We start from the raw sequence: 24,703 nt of genomic DNA on the forward strand, positions 1-24,703 counted from the left end.
GTGTAAGTGTAAGTGTGTTTTGGTTTATTTTTCAATCACGATGAACTAAGACAAATCTAGTCTTGGACACTTGAGTACCAGTTCTGCACAATTACGTAGGATGGATATATATTGTTGGGTTATTGATGAAAGTTAAATCTAGAACGTTACATAGACTGTTCTGAATAAAAATAAACATTTATAATTTTGCATAATTCTGGTTGCCATTTTATTTCTAATCACTCGCCCACAACATTAAAGTTCTGGCAATTCCGAATCAACTAAATTTGCGATATAACGGCGACGGGAAATTATTCTCGTAAATTTATCGCGCGGCCTTAGGGAATATTATTTTAACAAAATTTCGATAAACTATCGTTTAATTAAAATCGGCCCGATTCCGTTAATATTATAAACCAAAAAGCGAACGGTCGTTATAATACCCTCTGTAGCTATTTCTTTCATTAACATTTGCTTTGTATTATATTCAACTGACAAACTTGTACTGTAAAAAGGGTTTAATTCAATTGTGCATTGTTATAGTACGTCTAACTCACTGTTGTAACTACTTAACTTGATATTCTTAAAATTGGTCGTTTCGTCTCAATTATTCTAATTATAATAAAATTTTATACCGGGCGGGATAGAACTGGGATAACATTTTTAACAAATAAAGATATATCTCCGCAATTTAGAGTTAAGGGTTATCTCGAGAAATTAATACCACTAGGGACACTTCTTCCGAGGAGAGGTATATTTTGGCTTGCCAACTTGTTTAAGGTACATGGAGGTGTACACTATACCCGAGTTTGAACAAAATCGGTGATTATCACCTCGGGTCGTCTCCTTGTTAGTTCATTTGGAAATTTGGAAATCCGGCAATGATCCTGCTGGCAGGGCGCTTTTTTAACTTGTTAGTCGTCCGTATGCCACAAAAATTTCCCCGCTCACACTAACTCGCGAAGAACAAAATAATTTAACTGAGTTTTTAGTCTTGTCATTTAAAACAAGTTGAAAATTAAATAAGTTAAACACTAATATTTTTTAATCGTTGTTAGACTGTTCGTATACTTAAAAATATTTCCCGCAAACCAAAATAAACAAAATGTCAAGGACATTTAACCACACACAATCCCCGCCTTTGTTGAAAATATCAATAAAACCTTTTAACCGGGGAAATGTCCCATATTTGAACCACGCCGTGCCAAACATGATTTAGCAACAGTGAGGGCTTGAACCACCCCAGTCTACTGATGAATAATTTTCCTTTCAATCCTGTGTAGTGCGAGGGGCAAACAATGCACAATTTCTGGGCCCGCTAGTGCCCAAAATTGAGACATCGACTGCAAGGGCACGAAATCACCTATCGATTGATTATCGTTTTCCTTTCTATGCCTAACAGTATGAGGACTTACATATGCCAAATATGTGACCCCGAAATGGGCCTTATAGTGCCCATAATTAGGACAGTGAGGGCGTGATATCACCTATCGATTGATGTGACACTTTCCTTTATATCGCTAATGCCCAAAAAATTTACCCTAAAGCAGCGTCATTTTGACCCCCGAGTCAAATTATGTCACAGCGGGGCCTTCTAACTGGAATTTTCAAGGCGGTGTTGGTGAAGAGCAAGGCGATGCACCCAGGCCACTAAAACACATGCTTCTGGGCCCTTTTTCACCGGGCCCTGAGGATTTTGCTTCCACTACTTCCATCTCTGCACGGCCCTGCCCCTGATCGCCCAAATTGATACAGCAACATAAAAAGCTCATTGCCAGACAGATTGTATATCTCTTCATTGAAGATTCATAGATGGCGTGGGTATGCGGGTTGTGGGGTCCCGCGAATTGGCCAGAAATCTCACTTATAGTAAAAATATCTTTATGCAAACATAAATGTAGTGGGCAACTGTGTGTAGATTTCCAGCCAAAAATGGTCAAATGACTAAGTTCTTTGGCTCTGATCTCGACTCTGATCAAAAAATGTTTAATCGGAGTACCGAGGGTTTCATATTGACGTATCATTTACCATATTAGTACAATCAGTTAAGGAAATTAGTGATTGTGTGTAAAAAGGTAAGTTAATAGGCGCTTCATTAAAACATCTTTTGATTTTCAAGGGTTACGTTATTTGTTTCAGTTTGGGAAGATTGCTTTTGTTGTAGTTGATAAACTGGGGCACTCGATTTACAAGTTGAATTATCAGCGTTACCGCTGTTATGGGTAGATCGTGAGGTTGTGGGGGTTACCGAGGATGATCCGATAGATGTGTCGTGTTTGGAGTGACTTTTGCTTAAAACATTTGCCATTTTGACGTCACTACCAGGATCACTTAAAAGCTGAACTAGATGGTTGATATTGTGTTTGGTCATGATGAGGTTTAGCTAATATTACCATAGTTCCCGATAAACCAAACTCCGAATCATGATTATCTCTGTCCCTGTCTCTAGAAGAACCACCGCCATAACCACTGCGTTTCTTACGACGTTTACCATGGTCGTAATCCGACATTTAAAAAAGTTAATAACACAAAATTATCATTAAAGTATTTTATTACTTTTTATACCAAAGCCCTGTTCTATTATATATTATTTACTTTACAACTTGATCCACTAAAATACATTTCCTTTTTTGAACCAAAACTAACACCAAATGTATATCAAAAATTATCAATCAAAGCTATTTTTATCTGACCCAAAGAATATAGACCCAGACCCAACATAAATATGATAAATATCTAAAAAGATCACCGCGAAGTGTCGCTATAAAAGTTTGCGTTTTCATCGCCATCTACCAGACTATTTACTTATATAAAAAAATTAGCAAATAATTAAATTTTAAAATATTATAAATATATAACTTAATTAGTAAGTTTTTATCCAACTAGTAATTATTGTTCAACCTTATTCACTTTGTTTTACATAATCCGAAACGCTACAAAGGGTCAGTCTTAACACCCGTTTGAAAGGGCCAATCTTAATACCCAACATATGAACTTTTATTTTTAAACAAACCCTTGTACAAATTAAGCCTAAATCTAAAAACAATTAATTATAGTTATCATACTAGTTTACAAGGAATATTTAAAGTAGTAAGATATTCGTATACTGGAGATTGATTATGCGAGAAGTGGACTAGAACTCGGTTGATAGTATGCATGATTAAGATCATACTTCAAGGGGTCATTCCTATAGTTGATCTTCTCGAATTTGTCCATCCAAATTCGAGGCCCCATCAACCACGAGGATGAGCTTCACGATCCTCTCCTGAGCGGGAAGCGGAGATCGATCATTCCTCGATTTATCAGAGAGTATCTTTCTCATTGATGATCGTTCCACTTTCGGTCTAGTATCGATTGTCGGAGGGAGAGGATCGAAGCTGAGTGGCTTTTAATTCAATTCAAAAATCAATACATATCCTGAATGTTTCTGCTCGTTGACTCTTAACTTAAAATTTAATGGTCATTCCGCAATTGTTCACGAATTACTTCAAATTTCTTGCTTTAAATGCGCTTCTTGCTCCTAAGGAAGAATTACATTTGGGAAGAGTCCTAATAGGCCTTTCTATAAAGTCATTACGCTTGCCGAACTTGTTTTAATGTGTCGCCTTCGTCACGAGATACGTGAGAGTTCAGTTCAATTTTGAAGGTTAGATCTTTATAAAAAGGGCGACTCCTCGAATTTTCATAGTGAAACGTCACTTCTACGTCACGAGTGACGCGCTCAATACATCTATACAAGAAGGTCAATGTTACTTTATAGAAAGGCCTATTATAAATTAGGTTACAAAAACTCGAACCCCACTCAATAGACGCTTCAATAAATCATCCACCCAGGAATCGCAAAGAAGTAATATTTCCGAGAGCCAGGACCTGCAAGTGTCTGTTTATATAGTCGTGGTTGAAATAATGGAAACCTTTCCCCTGTAAACAACTAAGCTAACGAAATTTAAAATATACAATTTATAACCTTGTATCGCAGGGTTGGAAAAAAAACCCGTTTTTTTAAAATAAAAACCCAAAACAACTTTTTTTTTGGTTTAAATCAGATTTTTTTCACTGCTTTATTTTACTTTTAATCTATTTTTCGCCTTTGTTTAACCGTGCATATATATTACCAATCAACTAAAAATTAATATGAGTATTATTACAAGCATTACGTAACCAGAGCGAAGTTTAAGTTATAGCTTAATTTTTGATTTTGTATCAATGCACATTGCACGGTGATTAGGAAAATGCCTCGAAAATTTTATAAAAAAGAATAGGAAATTCTTATCGAAAAACCGTAAATAAAATTAAGTTAAATATAGGATGAAGAAGGGTACTATATACGACGGGTTATATGAGAAAAACTAAGGGGTGAATTTGAAGGTATTGAAAATATAGGAAATGTGGTCCCCTTGGGATTAATGTTTTAAAAATGTAATCATTTCGGTAAGGAAATGTATAAACATTTTGGAATAATTTTAAGATAATTAAAAAAACAAATTATTAAAAGACCATTGTTTTTTGTTTAAAGCACTTGGTTTAAGCCAGCCAAGCTTGTTGTATCGTCAAAGTGTATATTAAAATTTGTAACTTTACTTCATTAGTTTCATTACAATGAATTGCATCGAGGCCGAATTGGTAAAGCTCTCTTTGTCATGGAAAGCGCGCTACGAAATGAAACGGGTTTTTTCTAACACCTGTATATAAAATTACATACCAAGATTTTCAAACATTTCCTCTTATTGCTAATTATCCCCTTCAATGTTAATGGTTAATACTTTTATTCTACCTTGGAAATCGAACCTAATTACATTCCTTTTTAATCCTACTGGAACTTGTGCCAATACACTCTTTTACGGGCGTATCGACCCCCCCTTTACAATATCCCATGTGGCGGCCGCCACCGCCGTACTACCTCTACCTCCACTATTGAATTTTTTCCCCCTAACGGGTCCCCTCCCCATGTAGTCAAGCTATGGATTCCCCCACGAATATTCTCCGTAAAAGAATCTATAGCTGGGAGGAGTTTTAGCACAATCGATTAGTGCAAAGAATTTTTTCGCTAATATCCATTTTTACTCGTTTCCCTCCCCCCCCCCCCCCGTTTGATTCCAATTCGCAGTTTATTAGAGAAACAAATTTAGCCACAGGTGATATTCATAACTACCAACTTGATCCCAAGTAGCTCGAAATTGTCCCCCCAGGACAAATGATAAATGCTTAGTGACGCACCTAGCAATCTTGTAAGGTTGTTGGAAGTATATATTTATCTCGCATACTTCAAGAAGATCTTTGTCATTGGGAATTCAACTACAGCGTTACACTCTCTCGAGGGTTGGCTTAGACCACAATCGGTGGTGGTCTTGAGAAGCTAAAAACGAACGTTCGCTATTGGGAAAAGGTTAGTTTTTACCGTAGTTGTCAATATGGAACGGGTCATCGATAGTCTTACCGACGTGATTCAGTTTGTGTACGAAATAATCAAAGTGGTGATCGTTTCTTGCGTACCGTCCAGATTCCGGACAAAGAAGAACGTCAGTGGCGAGATATGTCTCATTACCGGGGCTGGCAGCGGTTTGGGTCGTCTGGTTGCCTTGAAGTTGGCCCGTTTGGGTTGCGAACTCGCCCTAGTCGATATCGACGTCAAAGGAAACCAAGAAACGTTACGACTGATTCAGAAAGTCGGCAGCAACGCCGTGGCTAAAGCCTACGAATGCGACGTGTCGAATCGGGACGCCGTGTACCGATTGGCCAAGACGGTGTCCCAAGAAATGGGGGACGTGACTATCCTCATTAACAACGCCGGAATCGGCGTCGGTGGACCATTCCTCACCGTAGAAGACGACAAGATCTCCAGGACGTTAAACGTGAATTTGATGTCCCAATTTTACACGGTCAAGGCGTTTTTACCGGCTATGATGAAGTCCAACCACGGTCATTTGGTGCATCTGTCCAGTTCCGCGGGTTTGCTGGGCATTCCTAAAATGAGCAGTTACTCAGCCAGCAAGTTCGCCGTTTACGGATTCGCCGAGGCCTTGCAATTGGAACTGTTAGCTGATGGTTATGACGGCGTCAAAAGTACCACCGCCTGTCTGCTTCCGGTCAACACGGGTTTGTTGAAGTACGACGACGACGGACTGCTGCCCATGCTGGACGCGGACTACGTGGCGGAAGAGATCGTAGAAGGGATACTCCTGGACAAGGAGCTCGTCTTTTTGCCTCGCTACATCATTTATCCCTTGCTATTTCTAAGACCCTTTATCAGTCGAAGAGCCATCCTGGTCGGGATGAAACTAATGGCCGGGGATGGCTTGATGAAAGGAGCCACTTTCAGAAAATTCGGAAATTGATATATCGACAATGCTAGAATGCATTTAGGTACCTAAGAATACTTGTCAATTTCTTCAACGTCTGCTGCCATCAATGTATTAATTTCAACAATGAATATCAAACTCTATCATTTCACTTTCTACCAGCTGAGGCGGGGATTGCCGGTGCCTTTTTGAGTTTTAACTAATCACTTAAGATCATCAGGAGACAAGCATTTGTCGTCGATTCACAATTTCACAAAGCGTTTCCTGGTTCGCGCCTTTTAACTGGGCAAGAAAATACTTGTAATTCTTAAAATAATACCTCAACAACAACCAAATCAGTTGATACTCATAACTTAAGGTAGTTATACTGTTAACATTTTCATTTATTTTCGTTCAATCAAAAAGATACGTATCCAAATTTACGAAATACATTTCGAGCTAAGCCTTGGCAATGAAACTAAACAAGTTTTGAAACGTAGCCTATTAAAACAGTTTTTTAGCGTGACGAACATTGAGTTGGGAATATTAATCTAGAGATCCAATCAAATCTGCTCCGCGCGAAACAAGTTTTTGAAAATTACGAATGTGCCGTCTCCTCTAAAATGACGAGAAAACGTTATCATATGACCCGTGGCGCCATCCATTATTTTTGAAAATAAAATATTTTTGCCGCGTCTTATTTGAACGAACCATTGAGAGATAGATGGCGCCACGGATATAATGATAAAGTTTTCTCGTCATTTGGGAGCAGACGGCAGTATTCTTATTTTTTAAAAACTTGTTTCGCGAAATACTGAAATCCGACGTTTTGATTGGACCTCTAGATTAATATTCCCAACTCAATGGTGACGAACGTCATAATACCGAAGCCCATCCCATTCTAATGAGTGATGGCAAACTACCTAATGCAGTTCGATATTCATGGTGGAAATGAATACATTTGGCGATCGTCTGTGTTCACGAGTGCTACGAACAATCGAAAGTAGACCAACTTTCGCTACAAAGTACGCGAGGGTGCAGTACCAAACCAATATGCATTCTTGAGAGTGGTAAATGTTAATATTTCTATATACCAGAAATACTTGTTAAATGAATTTATATCTGTCTATACCTAATGGCTGATAGCATAAGTACTATAAGAATAATAAGTATGATTCTTCCTAATGCTAATTTTCTTAAGGAACCTTTGTCCGACCCTCTAGCAAATCGAGTAGTATATTTCACCTTGGCAATATTTAGACGCTATGGGGACTAAACCTTGATTTGCACAATAGCTCAGATAATTTTTGCTGATTGTCATACAATTTTATTAGTGTTATGTTACTTTTGCTGATAGTGATACTTCGGTGTTTTATAGTTCAAAATTAATTTGAAGTTTCAAATCGCATTTTCTAAAACATATTTTACAACCAATTGCAGCAAATATCTAACATTTGAAAAAAAGAGTTTTCAATAGTTGATTTTATAAAATAAAAAGTGGTCTTGCCCAGCTTGTTAAAATGTTGCTCTTACGTCACAAGACACAGCTTTATTAGTATATTTTGAGCACGAGCGATTTGCGCGCGCGCTAAAAAAAACTATATTCCTCGCGACTGTAGCGCGCGCTAGTAGGCTTGTGAAAGTAAGAGACTGTGACGTAAGAGCAACATTTCAACAAGAAAGCCACGTTAGTTTATAAAAAGAACTATTATTCTTGATTATTATCCTAATCGTTATTAAATGTATTATATGTGAATAACCAATATCTCTGTTTTAAAGTCATTTTCTTAAGTATCATGAGATATACAAATTATTTTTCTGAGGAACTTTAAATTTTTCATGTCGATGTTACGTTTGTTAAGAGTTATTTCGAGGTTTTTGAAAAGTATTATGTGGCATTGAGGATAAATCAACTTTTTTTACAAATTCGCTTTTTTAAGAAATAAAAAAGTACATATTTTTACCGATATCGAAAAATATCATTTTTTTTTCATATAATCTTTTCATTGTTATTTACTTCGGGTTCGTACGGAACCTGGATATCCTTGATAACCTGGATGGTCGTGGATCGTCTTGACATTGTTTGAAACCCTTTTAAGAATAAGTTCCAACATATATTTATATGGTTTTGAATTTCATTTTTCAATAAGTCAATGGATTCACTAGATTATACACACTATTGAAGCGTAATAATACAGTTTACAGGTAATTAGAAATTAAATAATTTTTATTCGACAATTTAGTTTCCCTTACTTAACTAGATGCTTTTGTGTTGCGTTCCTTATTGCAAATCTAAAAAATGATGAAACTCTGCGAGAAACATGGCTGAAAATCATATCACGTGATAATTACAAAATAAATGACACATCAGCATCAAGTGTAGTATGCAGTTTACACTTTAGTGACACAGATTATCGTAAAAGTACAGAATTCATCATTAAATGACAATTTAATTGATTCAAAGAACCTGTAAACAATTTGGATATAAATACACTGGCGTCTCTAGGCCCTTGGCGGTGGGATATAGTGACCTGAAATTAAAAATTAGCCTACCCTAAAAATCTCATAGTAGTCCCTCAAATATGTAAATAATGTTTAGTCATTTTCTTGCCTCTTAAAAATCAAGTAACCAAATTGAAACAAATAATATTAGATTTATTGATTAAATGAATCAAATTTCGAATTAGGATTTTCTATTATCCACTCCTTGATTTAATTTAACTATTAGACGGAGATGGTTTAAAATACCCAAAGCAGATGTTTGTCATGATTATCTCAATTGTTTTGACCTTCATAGAGGGAGCGGTTCCATATTTACGAGAAACTCCTGGAATTTGTAACAAAATTCAATATTACCTATTGCCGAAACTTTCTACTTTTTACGGTGTGATTTCCATGACACTCATGCTTCAACTTCTGCAAAATGTATCTGTGACAATAATTTCAGCTTGTTACGAGAAACTTAAAAAACTTACTTAGTTTCTCAAAATGTGAAACGTTCAATAAAACATTTACGGCAGTCATTCCTGGAAAAATGTAAATAATAACTTTGTTTAAACTTCTCCATATTATGGATTGTAAATATTTAAATAATAACTTACTTTCAATTTCTCAGTTATTAAAATATTTACTATTGGCTAAGCTACAAGCGTAAATTGTGATTATCCAAGCAGTCTCTTTTCATCGACGTGTTGTCAACTGTAAACCGGGTTTTCATGGACGCTTCTAGCTTGAAAAAGAAAGCGCTTCGCGTTTTCATGATGCAAGATATTTCTAGCGTGCTGCATGAGCTGGCGGCTGCCGCGTTTATTTTTTTGCCAAAATAAATATGGCGGTTCCGAAGAAAAAATGGTAATTATGTTATTACTTAAACTTTTAGTAATTATCAAAGCCAAAAATAATTAAAGAAGGTGTAAAAACCATCAATGCTTAAATTTATTTCAAATTCAAAATCCTCCCTTTCACTAATTGGTAATCGACGTTCCATAGCAGCGATGTATTCTCCAAATTTTGAACAATCATCTTGCCTTCAATTTGTTGTTGCTTTTTCGTTAATTTGGTTGTGGTTGAACTCATTGTTATTTGTTTAGAACAGCGTACAATAGTGTGATAACAACAACACTACCACATACTATATACCCATTGGCTGACTGAAGTCACATGGACTGACGTCACGGGCGATATTTTCGCTTGGGCGTAAGAAGCGTGTTCCAATCTGTTTTCACAAGCGCACACTCCAAGCGCAAAATACAAGCGTTCTTCAAAACAGAAGCGATTGCAGCGTGAGCGCAAACTTTAAATTATTTCTAGCTCAAGCAAAATTTTTTCAAGCTACAAGCGTCCATGAAAACCCGGCTTTAAAACAGCTGACTCAGTAGCGATAAATTTTTTCTAGGAACCTTGAGTAGCGAGAGCCGCTGACATCTTGGATTTTAAAATATTATTTTCGGCGGGAAAAACCAAAGTAAAAATTTTTAAAAAGTGATTATAACGTATAAAAAGAGTTGATTTGCCTTTCTTTTCCTTGAAATGCCGATTAATTCTCAATCTTTTTCATAATGAATCAAAAACCAACATATCTCCGTAGGATTCAATGTTAAAGAGGGGTCAGATTATAGCGCCACAGCCTACGTAGCGGCCACAAATGGAATTCACTATTTTTACACTTTCATTTTTATTCTAATATAATTATTACTGAATAATCTAAAGCCTATTAAAATTCCAAAAGCCTCACTTCTATTAAAAACAGCGGAGCAGACGACGGAATGCGGGTCATGTGACATTTTTACCAGGGACGTCATTTGGGTAGGGCAAGGGGGGGCATTGCCCCCCCCCCCCTGGATTTCTATGATCTTAAAATATTCATGCATATCTTGGGAAATTTTTGGTTCTCGCTATTATCCTGAAAATCAATAGCAAATATGCAATAACTATTTCGATTAAAAATCCCAAAAATATGAAATTTGATGGGTTTTTGTCCTTTTAAAAAACTGGTTTTCCGGAGCTCTATAGTTCTGCCCCCTCCTGTAAAATCCTGAAATGACGTTCCTGATTTTTACGCGCGTGTTTTGTGTTTGGATAGAAATATTTCGCGATTCTCTCGGTAGGAGCGCTGACGGGCGATGCAAATTGTGGAACAGGGGATTTTGCTTAGGTTTGATGTAGAAGAGTCAATGATATTGATATGTCAATCGATAGGAAAAATCATTTTCTCGGTAGCCCATTAGGAAGGATTACGAACGGGCGTCCAGAAGTGGTCCATTTGTAAATCAATGTGTTAGGCAATCAACCTTAATAAAAATCCGAGTAACTTCATTATCTGATCAATAGATGGCCTTAATTGTCTTCCGTTTATTAAAGGTGCGATTCAGGGCCGTCTTTACATAATTGGAGGCCCCTGGGCAAAGCTAGGGTGAGACTCCTAATAACCCCACCCAAGTTTCTAACCTCCAGCGCGAAGTACATCGTCACTCTAATCTACAACTATCGGTTCAAATAGTTTCACTTGTCCTACAAAAGGTTACTAAAGAAGAAACTTATTCTGAATTTAACAAGTTGGCAAGCCAAAATATACCTCTCCTCGGAAGAGTTTTTAATTTTCAGTGAAGCGTAACTACGGTTACATGGAGCTCGGAGCGTCGACGTAACGAAACGTTGACGTTTATTTTTCTCATGTAACCGCACGAACGTCGACGTTCGAAGAGATACGTCGACTTAACGAAAACTACCTCGAACCGTCGATTTAACGCCTTACGTCGACGTTCGGCGCTGCATGTAACCTCTTTACGACGACGTTTCCTTGGCCAGTAGGGGTTTTCCTACCGCATATCCGACTGTTCCGAAATAAATTCGTTTTAATTTGAGTTTTTTTATATTTATTTATATGTATTTACTATTTATATTTATTTTTATATTTATATAATAATTATATAAATATTATTTTATATACTTAATTTTATTTCCTATTAATTTATAAATAATTTCAAATATTTCGAAACAATTTACTAACTACAAATTGCAATTTATAATTTATGAAACTTTTTAAATTATACTGAAAATATAATGAACATAATTTATAATTAATTTATATAATAAATTAATCAACGTATGAAAGATGTCATTTTATATATTATTATTATATGAAATACTTGATATATTTATATTTAAAAATGTATTATTTTATAATTGAATAGCAATAGAAACTTACCTAAAATTATATACTACTAAAACGCAAGTAAAGCATATTTTAAGGATCGCCAAAATACCCTGTTTTGGAGGGAAAAATCCGAAGTATTTTTTGAAACGACGATCATGTAACCGCTCCCCTTTTCGGAACGTCAATGTTCTTCGAAAGTCGACGTTCCATTAGGTCGACGTTCAGAGCCCCATGTAGCCGTAGTCCGTGGTTCTGCGGTAGAACGCTCACCTATCGTTCATGAGGGCTCGGGTTCGAATCCCGGCCGATTAAAAAATTATACTACACCCAATGACAAAAAGAGGGCGCTTTTGGAAAAACCTTTTCCCTGATTCTAAGAAACTGCGTACGCAGTGATTACCCTTTGCCTCGAAAATGCGAACGCGTTCGCAGGCCTGACAGACAGACCAACCCACCCACAGACAGACACGGTGGTTGTATAACCAAAAGTCTTTATTCGTTTTAGATTTACCCTGTCTATACACGCGACTAAATACAAAGTTTAGGACTTTCGAGAAATGTTAAAAACATTTTTTGCGATTAAAATTTCTTTTGCATTTCAAAAATTTTAAAAATGGGGCCCTCCAGAATCTTGGGGCCCTAGCCTAGGGCAGTGCCCTTTTCGCCCAATGGGAAAGACAGCACTGGTGCGATTTCCAAGTAAGAGCACTCAAGCTCGCGCGAAGAATCATGTTAGTTTGCGTAGAAAAATTATCAAATCGTTAGTCCTTCGTTGTAAAATCTTTTCAAACAGGTTTTCCATGATCTTTTCAATGTAAAAACATACTTTATTACGAATAACGGTGTTACTTTAAATTCAATTTTTAAGTGGGAAAATATTTTTATGAGAATACAATTTTTTTTACAAGCCCTTTCAACTTAACTTTTACTTCGTATTAGCGGCAGACAATAAATTTCACCTCACTCTAATCTAATAATATTTCTGGGTGATAAAATAATAACACTTTTTGGTTGATAGACAGATTGTTTGAAATGGTTTCTAATGCGCTGATTAATTCTTTGTCGTAAAGTGAAATCTTAGTCTGCTAATTATGTTAAAAATAAGGGTGATTGCTATAAAGACTGTTAGGTCTTTATAATGAGCTTATTAAGTTAATTATTCGTTTCTTAAGAGATTTAAAGGTCATTAAGGGTGTCGAATTTTCCGTATTTTTAATTGGGGTGGTTCCGCTTCGAAAATGTTGAATCTTACGCTCGTATTTTTTAAGCGTTTATTATTTTAATTGTTCAGATTTTACTTTGATACAGAAAAATGTACTTAACATTTATGTATTTTGTCGTTTGGAATTTTTATTTTTACCAACGTCGAACTATAAGTTCAGTATTGTTTGACGTAGAATGGAATGCTACGCGACAAAACACTTAAATTTTTCCTTGGGCAGTTTCACTGTTTAATTCTGAAAATCAATAATTAATTATAAACAGTTATGTCTCAAGGCCCAACAACATCTTATTCGAATTATCAAATTTTAGATTTTTTTCTTTTAGAAAAAATTGTCTAGTAATCTTTCTAAAACGTAAACTATATACTAGCTATTAACGTTTAACATAGAAGACAATTTAAAATACAAATTTCAATTGAAGTTTGTGATTTTTTTCTTCAAAACATCTAATTAGGACCACGAAAAAATTTACTCAGTATATTTTTTAATATATTTTAATTTAATATTTTTATATATTTATTTTTAGTATATTTTTCAACGTTAAATATTAAAATATAATATCATATTAATGATTGTACATTACTTATTAAAATATAATATTCTATTAATGATTGTACATTACATATTAAAATATAATATCATATTAATGATTGTAAATTATATATTAAAATATATCATATTATATATCATAATTATATATTAAAATATTATATGTTATATCATCCGGAACTATCTTCCAAGGACCTCAAAGAATGCCTAGAGTCTGAAAATTCCCTACTAACCGTCGAATGCGTTCGCCTGAAAACCCGCTACCCCTCTTATTCCTCTTTCTACGTATCAGCCGAGGAATCGGAGTTCAACACCCTCATGGACGTCACCACATGGCCGAACGATTGCCTACTTAACCAATTTATTGGGCCGTTATACAAGGATAGAAAACACGAGTCCGAGTCCGTGGCTTCCATCTCCAATGACATCACGCCCACACCAACAGAATTTGACACTCTGAGTAAAATTTCGTCCATGACCTCAAGCCCAACCCAGTTGAAGATTTCTAAAACCGGTCCCAGCACTAGTAATGACGACCAATAATTCGAATAATAATCCCGAAATTTTTTATCAAAATGTTCGCGGTCTCCGCACAAAATTAAACGAACTTTATACAAATATACTACTCAACGAATTCGATATCATATGTTTAACTGAGATCTGGCTCACAGACACCCATTTTACTACGGACTTTATACCTTCTTCCTACACTGTACACCACTCGGATAGACTGTCACCGATAAACGAGCCGGCTCTTGGAGGTGGAGCACTTATTGCTTTAAAAAAAAAATTCACTATCCTTCGTCGAACTGACCTAGAAATAATAAATGAAAGTGTTTTCGTACAGGTGAAAACCACGAACAATACTACCCTTATAATTGGCAACCTCTACTTATCGCCACGACTCAAACCTGACGAGGTTAAACTTAACCTTACGGCCCTTTCCTCAAAACTCTCCACCATAACTGACGAATTAATATTAGTTGGCGACTTCAATGTCCCTGGCATCAACTGGTCAATCACTTCTAACTTGGACTGCCATCCAAATATTCGCACCAAGGCACAAGCAGTGCTAGATTTCTGTGCGGGGTGTAACTTATCGCAACTAAACGCCATTCGCAACGCTAAAGGCAATATTCTAGATCTTGTACTGGTAAACAACTCTTTAGTTACCACCGAGGAAGCCAATACGTATCTAGTACCGATTGACACTGCCCATCCTCCACTATTGATTACCTATCATAGCAACATCCCCAACTCTGGCTCTCAACCGAAAAAGACCTATAAATTTCGGCGAGGCGACTATCTCAGCCTATATAAGGAACTTAACTCGTTGGATTGGTCACCGATCTACAACTCAAGAGATGTGAATGAGTGTGTTGATTACCTCACACTCCAAGTCCAGAAGGCAATGTCAACTCACATTCCCAAAACGAGGGGAAGAGCTACCACTAAGTTTCCACACTGGTTTACAGATGAACTAATAAAAGCCCTAAAAAAGAAAGACTATTACCACCGCAAATCCAAGCGATTAGGCAGGTCGGAGGACCAAGTGGAGTACGAAAAACTCCGAAAGGACGTAAAACAACTGTTACAACACGCTAAAACCCACCATGCTAACTCGACCTATGAGAAATCCTTAAAGAATCCAAAGCACATCTGGACATTCGTCAACAAAAGACTGAAAAATCAAACACCTCAAATCGCTCTTCAAATCAATTCAAAGATCACGACCGACCCCGCTGCCCTAGCGAGAGAATTTTCGGAAAATTTTAAAAACATTGCATCAGACACCATCACGAATACTACTAATTATCAATTTCCTAATAGCATAGTCCCAGCTAACACTCTATCACATGTGCATATAACCGAAGCTCACATAAAAACAGCTATTAAAAAGCTCAAGTTAACCAATTCGACTGGGGTGGACGATATCCCACTATTTATATTAAAGGGCTGCTCTGATATCTTCACCCCGATCCTTTGCCACATCTTTAACATGTCCCTGGAAACGGGTACGTTCCCGTCTCTTTGGAAGATTGTGGCGGTGTCACCGATTTTTAAGAACGGTTTCGCGGGAGATGTCAAGAACTATAGACCCATATCCTTGCTCTGCTGCTTCGCAAAGATCTTTGACTCGGTCATGCATTCGATACTCTATAATTGGTTTAAACCCAACTTTTCTGCAGTCACGATCTGTCGAAACGAATCATGTCACGTTCTTGAACGATGTGTTTCCGCCCGTTCTTAACCAAGGCCAAGTAGACGTGCTGTCAATCGACTTGTCGAAGGCTTTTGATAGAGTTTCACACCCGCTCCTATTGCACAAATTAAATTGGTATGGGTTAGTCGGCAAAGCTTCTCTGTGGGTAGAGGGTTATCTGAAGAATCGCATCAACATCATCAAATGCAATGGTCACCTCACCGACATTTCCTTTCCCACTACCTGTGGTGTACCTCAGGGAAGCTCCCTAGGCCCTTTATTATATAATATTTACGCGAACGACCTACCGTACGTTGCCCAACACTCTAAAATCAAACAATTTGCGGATGATAATAAATTATACAAAAATATCAAAACCCGTACAGATTGCGAAAATTTACAAAGCGACATTACTGCAGTATCAACCTGGTGTGCCAAAAATAACTTGTTGATCAATGAAACCAAAAGCCAACTAGTGACATTCACGAGGAAGACTACAAAATGTTTGTTCAATTACGCTATCAACGGCAAGATTATACCGCGTACCGATACCCTGAAAGATCTGGGGATAATATTGGACGCCGGACTCTACTTTCTCGAACACGTAGTGAATGTGGCTGGGCGTGCCAAACGCACGCTATTTGCCACCCTCCGTCTAGCAAAGCAACTAAATTCCATGACTTGTTTCAAAACTCTATACATAAGTCTCGTGAGATCGAAAATAACGTACGACATGCTTTCTTGGGGAGGCTGCGCTTGTTATTTAATTCAGAAAATCGAAAATATCCAAAATAAATTCTTAGAGCTTGCGCATACCCATTTCTTATATCGCCTGCCATATGACCGCGAGTTCCTACTACACCACTTAGGCCTGGAAACCATACGACTGTACGCGTCCAAACGTGAACTATTGTTTTTAAAAAAGATTCTATTTAAACCGAATCTAAAATTTGGACCTCTAAATTTAACCCATGTTCTTTTAATGTACGTAAAACACAAATATTTATCGACCAATGTATTATAACTCTTGTATATTTAACCAATATTCTGTAACTTTGATGTATGTAAACCTCAAAGATTTCGACCAATGTACTTAAACTCCTAAAAAACTTAAACTATGCTCTTTCAATATATGTAATTGCCCGTGCAGGTCCTAGAAGGTACCTATGTACTGTTGACGTGCACGTTAAATAAAACATTTCATTTCATTTCATTTCATTTCATATTATATATCGTACATTATATATTAAAATATTATATGTTATATCATATTATATATCGTACATTATATATTAAAATATTATATGTTATATCATATTATATATCGTACATTATATATTAAAATATTATTTGTTATATCATATTATATATCGTACATTATATATTAAAATTTTATCTGTTATATCATATTATATATCGTACATTATATATTAAAATATTATTTGTTATATCATATTATATATCGTACATTATATATTAAAATTTTATCTGTTATATCATATTATATATCGTACATTATATATTAAAATATTATCTGTTTTATCATATTATATATCGTACATTATATATTAAAATATTATCTGTTTTATCATATTATATATTAAAATATTATCTGTTTTATCATATTATATATTAAAATATTATCTGTTATATCATATTATATATCGTACATTATATATTAAAATATTATCTGTTATATCATATTATATATCGTACATTATATATTAAAATATTATCTGTTATATCATATTATATATCGTACATTATATATTAAAATATTATCTGTTATATCATATTATATATCGTACATTATATATTAAAATATTATCTGTTATATCATTTTTAACATATTTATAGTTAATAGATCTTTAATTTCCATACGATCAGTATCAATAAATTATTTTATATAAATATGTTATTGAAACTGATCGTATGGAAATTAAAGATCTTCAACTATTTAAGTTCAAGTTGTCTAAAATTCTGTGAAACGGGAGAACCGGGTGCCAAGAAAAAACCCTCTGTATTTCGACAATAAATTAATTCAATAACCCATTTTCGATGCAGGACTGAGAGAAAGTTGACCCATTGAATGTCTGCCTTTCCCTCTGTCCACCCACCCGCGAATTCGTAGAAAATACAAGTATTTTTTTACTCGAGTCATGTTAATCATAGGCTTATATGACAGCCTTGTTTAAGGCGGGGTTTTATAGACGGGGGAGGGATAGCAATATCGCTAGAAGTCCAAGTATACGTTCGCCCAGTTACAATTTGGGGCCAAATTCTATAGAAGAACCTCAAATGTCGAAATGTGTGTCTAGAAACCTGTTCCGCGTACTGCGTAATATTATTTTACGTTGTTTTTTCAAACCTTTTTCAAACTCGGAACTTTCTCCAAAGTAAGAAAATTTAATTTTTGCGGTTTTTGTCGTCGGGAATCGTCTCCGACACGTTCTAACATCGACTACGAAAGTAATCATGGCCAAAGATATTTCCAAGATAGTCCATCACTTGGTTTTAGTCGCGTACTATCTTCTAGAAACAATTTTCTGGGCCCTGATTCCGTTATCGTGGCGATCCAAAAAAGACGTGAGTAAGGAATTAGTGCTCATTACTGGCGGTGGTAACGGCTTGGGACGACGATTAGCCATCGAATTTGCCAAGTTAGGAGCCAAGATAGTCACCTTGGACATTAACGAAAAGGGCAACGAAGAAACCGTGCGTCAAGTGAAGGCAGTCGGAGGCGAAGCTCACGCCTTTGTTTGCGACGTGTCAGACCGACGTCAAGTCTACGCTACCGCCCAGAAGGTGAAGAACCGAGTCGGTTCCGTCACCATATTGATTAACAACGCCGGGCTGGTCATAGGCAAGACCCTGATGGAACTGGACGACGACGACATTCAGAAAGTCTTTGAAATAAATGCAGTGGCGAATTTCTGGACGGCTAAAGCGTTTCTACCGGATATGATGGAAACTAACCACGGACACGTCATCAATATGTCCAGTATCAGCGGGTTGTACGGCGTCGATCTGTTCCCGGAGTATTCTTCGTCCAAACACGCCTTGAACGGTTTCGACGAGTGCCTCAAGTTGGAATTGATCCGAAGAGGTTTGAACGGAATTAAGACCACTCTGGTCTGTCCCTACCTCATTCGTGGCGGATTCTTCGACGGTATCTACGACGGAGTAGTGGATATCTTGGATACGGATTACGCTATCGGCGAAATCATGTTGGCAATCTTAACTGATACCGAGGTGATCTACTTGCCCAAATTCCTCTACGTCATGGCCCTGTTACGGCCAGTCGTCTCCAGGAAGATGTTGTTCCATTTCCAAAACTTCATGTCCGATCGTAGTATGATCAATAATGTTGTTATCCGGAAGTTTAAGTCCGACGAAGAAGTTATAATTACCAAAAAGGTTAGTGAGGGCTTCTGAATATCGGACAAGAAATAGGCTTCACTGTATCTGTAAAGACGTGAGTCTCTGAACTGAACTGAACTGAACTGAACTGACCGAAAATACATTTTTTAATCAAGAATGAATTCGGCACTACGTCAAAAAGCTAAGAACTCTCAAAGTTCTTCAATGTGAGAATCATAATTTCTCAAACTCTGGACAGTTGTTCTCAATTTGCGTGACGTAGGTCTTCTTGTTTGGCTCCAAGCATTCTCACTTGGTAAAAATTAAAAATCAAAATGGTGGCTAGGGTTCGAGTTAACTGTGGTTGTCACAGAAAACATATTTCGGATAATATTTAAAGATATAGTTAAGTTTAAGATATACAATAATGGCATATATCGTTAAAATAATATTTATTAAATGTATTTAGTATCAAAAGCTCACTGTTAGCCGCAGCGTTGCCAGTTCCTGTAACTCAAATTATCGTACCAGAGCCAAAAAATTATCGATCTCAGAAACAAATTCCTGTAGACTGGCGATAAATTATTATTTTGTGCGAAATACTGACGTTTAATTTGTGAAATCAAATTTTTAATAACACTTAAAGTTCAACCGATTGAAAACTTATGTTTAAAAATCGCGGTTTTAACTGGATGTCAACTAATTAAAAAAATTATCGTATATTATCGTACGCGTAAGCTGAATTATCTAAAAATGCGTACTATATAGTACGCCATTGAAAATATCGTACGTACCAAAAATGTCCTTGAAATTATCGACGTGTACGATAATTATCGTATGTCTGGCAACACTGGTTAGCCGCCATCTTGATAACTTTTTAACATGACTACCTTTTAGAGAATTCTTACAGGAAGAAAATTTACCCCGAAGAATTCTTAGCTTCTTTCTAAAACAACTCGTCGTGTACTTCGACGTAGCGATAGTTCGTCTGCTTTCGATTTTGGTGTGCACTCTTCTCGACAAGGGTTCATTTAAATGATGCGATGGTTTGTTTATTTGCTTCTTATTCACGAAAAATCGCTCTTTCTTATATTCTGGTATTTAAAATTCTTTAAATTAGCTAAAAAAAAGTAAATTACATTCCCAATTTGTTGAACTTTGTAGTACGCCATATTTTTTGTGGGTCTTGACTTTTGGAAGTTGAAACCTTTTTGTTGTCTAGGTAACGGGGTCCAGATAGGAGAGAGCCTAGTGGCCAAAATTTGTCGAACTAAAAAGCCAGAAATTAATTAAAGACCTTTTCCGTGCACGAGCCTTTATAACAAAGAGGGCAACGCCTTAGGTACTTGAATGCATTCTTGATTTACTAGCCATTGTTAAGATTTTATTATTATTGCCAAAATACATCTCTTCACAGTTTAGAATTTACATCTTCTTTCAGATAAAAACCAATATCAGGTAACTTACAGGGTTTATTATATACTTTTAATTGCTAAAATGTTCTTATTTATTTCCTATGTTTTTGACTCTGGCAGTCAAATTCAGTTTTTTTTAACTACAATAATGTAAACGTTCCTTGTAAATTTAATACTCAATAAAATATCGAACTTTTTATAAAATGATATGAAATAGTGAAATAATGTAATAAATTTTTACGGTAGCCCAATCTCTAAATCTATGAATTTAATGACCACAGAATCCCTTTTCTTTAATTGAAGCAAAGCTTTCAGGTCACCATTTCAAAAGCGGTAAGTTTGTTTGACAAGGTAAATTATAGCCGATTTGAATGAAATTTTGAACATAATCAAAACTAGTCTGGTACTAGGTCAGGATGAAACCCGAATTTTGAAATCCAACCTCTGACCAGAGATATTCGAGGTAACAGGTTACAATAGCCGCATTCACACTAGACACTTTGGAAACGTCTCGAAAGATCAAATTGAACATTTTCGGTGTCAATTGTATTAATACATTCAATCCCGAAATTGTACAATTTGATCTTTCGAAAGTGATTTAAAACTTTTCCAAAGTGTCTAATGAATAAGCTAATAAAAGTAAGTATTACTAGACAACAGAACTGTTTTATTTTCAATTCTTCGCAAAACGTCTGATTAGTGATTACCCTACCACCAAGGGCTCTACAACCAGTGGCGTAGCTTGGGGGTGGTCCGCCCCGGGTGCCACCCGTTTGGGTGTGACGCCCGACCGTGAAAAAAATAAAAACTTACACAAATTAGAGACTAGTAAGTAGGACACCATGATATCCGCCCCGGGTGTCCCCCATGCTAGCTACGCCACTGTCTACAACTTATAGAGGACCGCAGTCCTTCTCTCTGTCTCTAGAACTTGACCTTTCAAATTTTTGGCGCACTTTCCGTGATTTCAGCTTCTTGGTTTGGAGAATTCCCCCAAACATTCTTCTCGACATTAATACCCTGATTTGAAATTTAAAATATAGTTAATACATCGAGGGGATGGTGTGTACATAAATGTCCGTGACATCTTGTTTTATGTGCTCTATCAGACTATCTCTGGTACGAAATAGATTAAAGATTAACTTAATATTGTTTCTAACATAATTATTTATTTATTTGAAAAAAAAAACAATATCCGCAAAGCCAAGAAGCTGACTTGTGTGCGGAAAAACAGAATATAAAAGTAAAATATGATAGAAAATAATAAAATATTTGTGCAAATTAGTTTTATCAAGTGGTAACGCGAATTTGCGCAACGGTAGGACTATTCTGCTACAATTCGACCGAAAAAGCCGCACTTCTCCGGGTTTAGGATTCGGTTTTATCCGTTTCAGCATCTGTCAGAACAGCATGCAGTGTTACCTCTTCAACCGTGCTCAAGGAGTTGTAGGGGGTGAGCTGAGTAGTATGCCTTTTTTTCCCCCATTTTCCTACGATGAGTTAGAAGAGCGCCAGAGAGCTTCAAATTGTGGCCATGGATTAAACACTGAAGGATGTTCCACGGGCGAAAAAACACACAAATGCCCTGTCACGTCGCCACCTAGCGGCGCGAGTCCGAAAAACCCGAAATTTATTTTTATCTCCGCTCTATCCGGGCAAACAAACCCACGTGCTTTTAAATAAATAATGGTAACGAAAAAATAGCAGACGAATTCTAAAAATCACGGTATAAAAGTTCCAAAAAATATCAGATGGCGCTACAAACTCATATCCGGTGCCCCTGGATAGAAGAAAAACAAAAAAATAACACCTAGCTAACGAGGACTTTGCCTTAGGAAGCTAGCCCGTGGAACATCCTTTAGCGTTTAATCCATGGTGTGGCCTACTAGCCCCTGGAAGTAGACTGCAACAAGCGCCAAACCAAGCAGCAGGGTTCGTGTGATAGGTAGAAAAGGACTTTGTAAACAAATCGAGGTAACCAGCGTAGAAAAAGAAACTTAAACAGTATTTAAAGTTAGAGGTCGGCGGAACGAATAAATTAACCGGCAAAATTTCGATTAACCATAAAAAGTTGGGTTAATTGTTTTTTATGAACATATTTTACGATTAAACAACGATTTAACATGCAAAAATAATCGGTTTTTTCGTATATTTTTCGGATAATTTGCGGTTATGAATAAAAATAAATAAATTGGATAATTTCTTATTCAAACGCCGATCTCTATTTAAAGTCGTGATGGACCGCGATTTCTCGCAAATTCATCGTAAAACGGGGGAAATGAATAATAATATTAGAAATAAAATAAATTTCAGTATTGTAAGGCTTACGGGTAGCGTTGAGTATCTGCTGACGACGCAGATAATAGGTTATTACCATAAGTAACATAACAACAATAATCAGCTAGGCAATTAACGAGATTTTCAACCAAACTGATTTTCATAGTTATTGCGTAATCAAGATGTTTTCTCAGCACAGAGCCCTCTAGTGTCTAAAATACGCGAGACTTCCGCTAAGCCGAAATATCTGGGGCGCGTCAAGTTATCGAGATCTAAATCTTACCGTAAGATTTTGTTCTTGCAAGACAATTTCCTAGTTAAAAGAATTTAAAAAAAAGTGTCAAGTTGTCTATCAATTTTCTTCGATAAGCTGGATTTGTAAAATAAGTAATACAACTTTAAGCCTTTTTGGAAATAATAGTTCGAAACGTTGCTTTAATTTAAAAAAAACGACCAAACCAATTACAAATATATTTATCATTTACAAGTCGTTGGAATTCTTCGGCGAAAACCTCAAAATTATAATTTATTCCCGAAATATCATCTTTTAGAGCTACGCCAAATAATTCATTGGCATTCGACGCCATCTTGAATCTTCTTAAAAACTACCTCGAAAGCGATCTTGGGAATCTCGCAAGATTTGTGAGATCAAAAGTTCTTGTTTCCGGTTTTGAAAATCGTCAAGTTAGCAAGATCGCAAGAAATCTTGCATTTCTGGCAAGAAATCTTAATAACTTGACGTACCCCTGGTTTCCGATAAATAGGCGGAATATTGGGCTAAAATGAACGTGCTCTCAGATATTAGGCTTAAATTTTTATCAAAAAGTAGCCATCCAAAACGGTAAGTCGCGAATCCAAGTCACAGCTTGAAGAGAGTATCAGTGCCGAAAAAAGGTTCGGTTAGAAAATTAGCATTAAAGCAATAGGAAGTGTCATACTTATTGTTATTATGTTACTTATGTTATTACTAATTAACTATTGAAAGCAATAGTGTAGCTGATACAGTAAAATTAAGTGTAGTAGTGGAACTAGAACTAAATATGATCAATACCGTAGTTCGCATCCAGAAGGAATTCGAATTTCCCGCTGTCGAAAAGAGTGAAAGTGGTGACCTTGACTAGCTTCACTCTTTCGCCGAGAGCCCACTCAGTATTTTACGAACCTTGCACTCTTGGTTCTTACAAGCGGCAGTGAAAACGGGGAAAGAGTGAGGTTTTTTTTGTTTTTCACTTTCACTCTCTAGAGCGAGGCTGGAAGTTTGAAATTCACTCGCTATTTTGCCCACGTCTGCCCGACGGAAGTATAGAGGCGGGGTCATTCTGTAGCAGGTAGTAGTAGTTTGAATTATGCATAAAACTTTGCCAGATTTAATTTAATACGTTCATAATTAAAATGATTTCCCATAAATGAGTAGACGTTTTCCGACTTATAATTCAAATAAATTTTATATATTAAAATTTTAACGCCAAGATCGAAGCGCATATTTTTTATCGGTAGCAAAACACTTAGAAAACATGGAGTTGAATTAAGTCCTGTCCCACCTTTTATTTTGCTTTTTATGAATAGATGGCGCTATAACGTAGCGCATCCATAAAATACGCGCTGTCTGCTAGTTGTCGCTTCCGTATCAGTCCCTCGTAGAATTGTATATCTATTCTATTTCGTATATCTATGGTCAGAGTAAAAACGTTTTCCTAAAATGGCTGTAGTATCTTGGAAATCGATCCCTGACTCGATGACGGAAGCCTCTAGTATAGCCAGTT

The 24,703-nt window shown here is 36.3% G+C and overlaps 1 protein-coding gene, 1 non-coding gene and 2 pseudogenes across 2 annotated transcripts; all 4 read left to right on the top strand.

Annotated features, from left to right (window-relative positions):
• Positions 1 to 3,141: 3,141 nt before the first annotated feature.
• On the top strand, positions 3,142 to 3,365 carry LOC149969119 (small nucleolar RNA U3). The gene has a single exon (XR_016474291.1). It is a non-coding gene; the product is annotated as a small nucleolar RNA U3 (small nucleolar RNA).
• A 1,856-nt stretch (positions 3,366 to 5,221) lies between these two features.
• Positions 5,222 to 6,314, top strand: LOC149969120 (short-chain dehydrogenase/reductase family 16C member 6 pseudogene; annotated as a pseudogene).
• A 7,533-nt stretch (positions 6,315 to 13,847) lies between these two features.
• On the top strand, positions 13,848 to 15,936 carry LOC149969121 (uncharacterized). The gene is made up of 2 exons (XM_090170370.1): positions 13,848 to 14,211; positions 14,357 to 15,936. Exons 1-2 carry the CDS (start codon positions 13,848 to 13,850, stop codon positions 15,934 to 15,936), a joined length of 1,944 nt encoding a protein of 647 aa, XP_090026496.1.
• Positions 15,937 to 18,363: 2,427 nt separating this feature from the next.
• On the top strand, positions 18,364 to 19,323 carry LOC149969122 (short-chain dehydrogenase/reductase family 16C member 6 pseudogene; annotated as a pseudogene).
• The last annotated feature ends 5,380 nt before the right edge of the window (positions 19,324 to 24,703 follow it).

Source organism: Leiobunum rupestre, chromosome 1, assembly GCF_980474605.1.
Source record: "Leiobunum rupestre chromosome 1, qqLeiRupe1.1.hap1, whole genome shotgun sequence".
Taxonomy (NCBI): Eukaryota; Metazoa; Arthropoda; class Arachnida; order Opiliones; family Sclerosomatidae; genus Leiobunum; species Leiobunum rupestre.

Bases quoted from the DNA above. Each gene is read 5' to 3' on its own strand.
- LOC149969121 (XM_090170370.1), top strand. From the start codon at position 13,848: ATGTTATATCATCCGGAACTATCTTCCAAGGACCTCAAAGAATGCCTA. The intron at 14,212-14,356 runs GTAATGACGACC...TCTGGCTCACAG, and splicing joins TAAAACCGGTCCCAGCACTA to ACACCCATTTTACTACGGAC.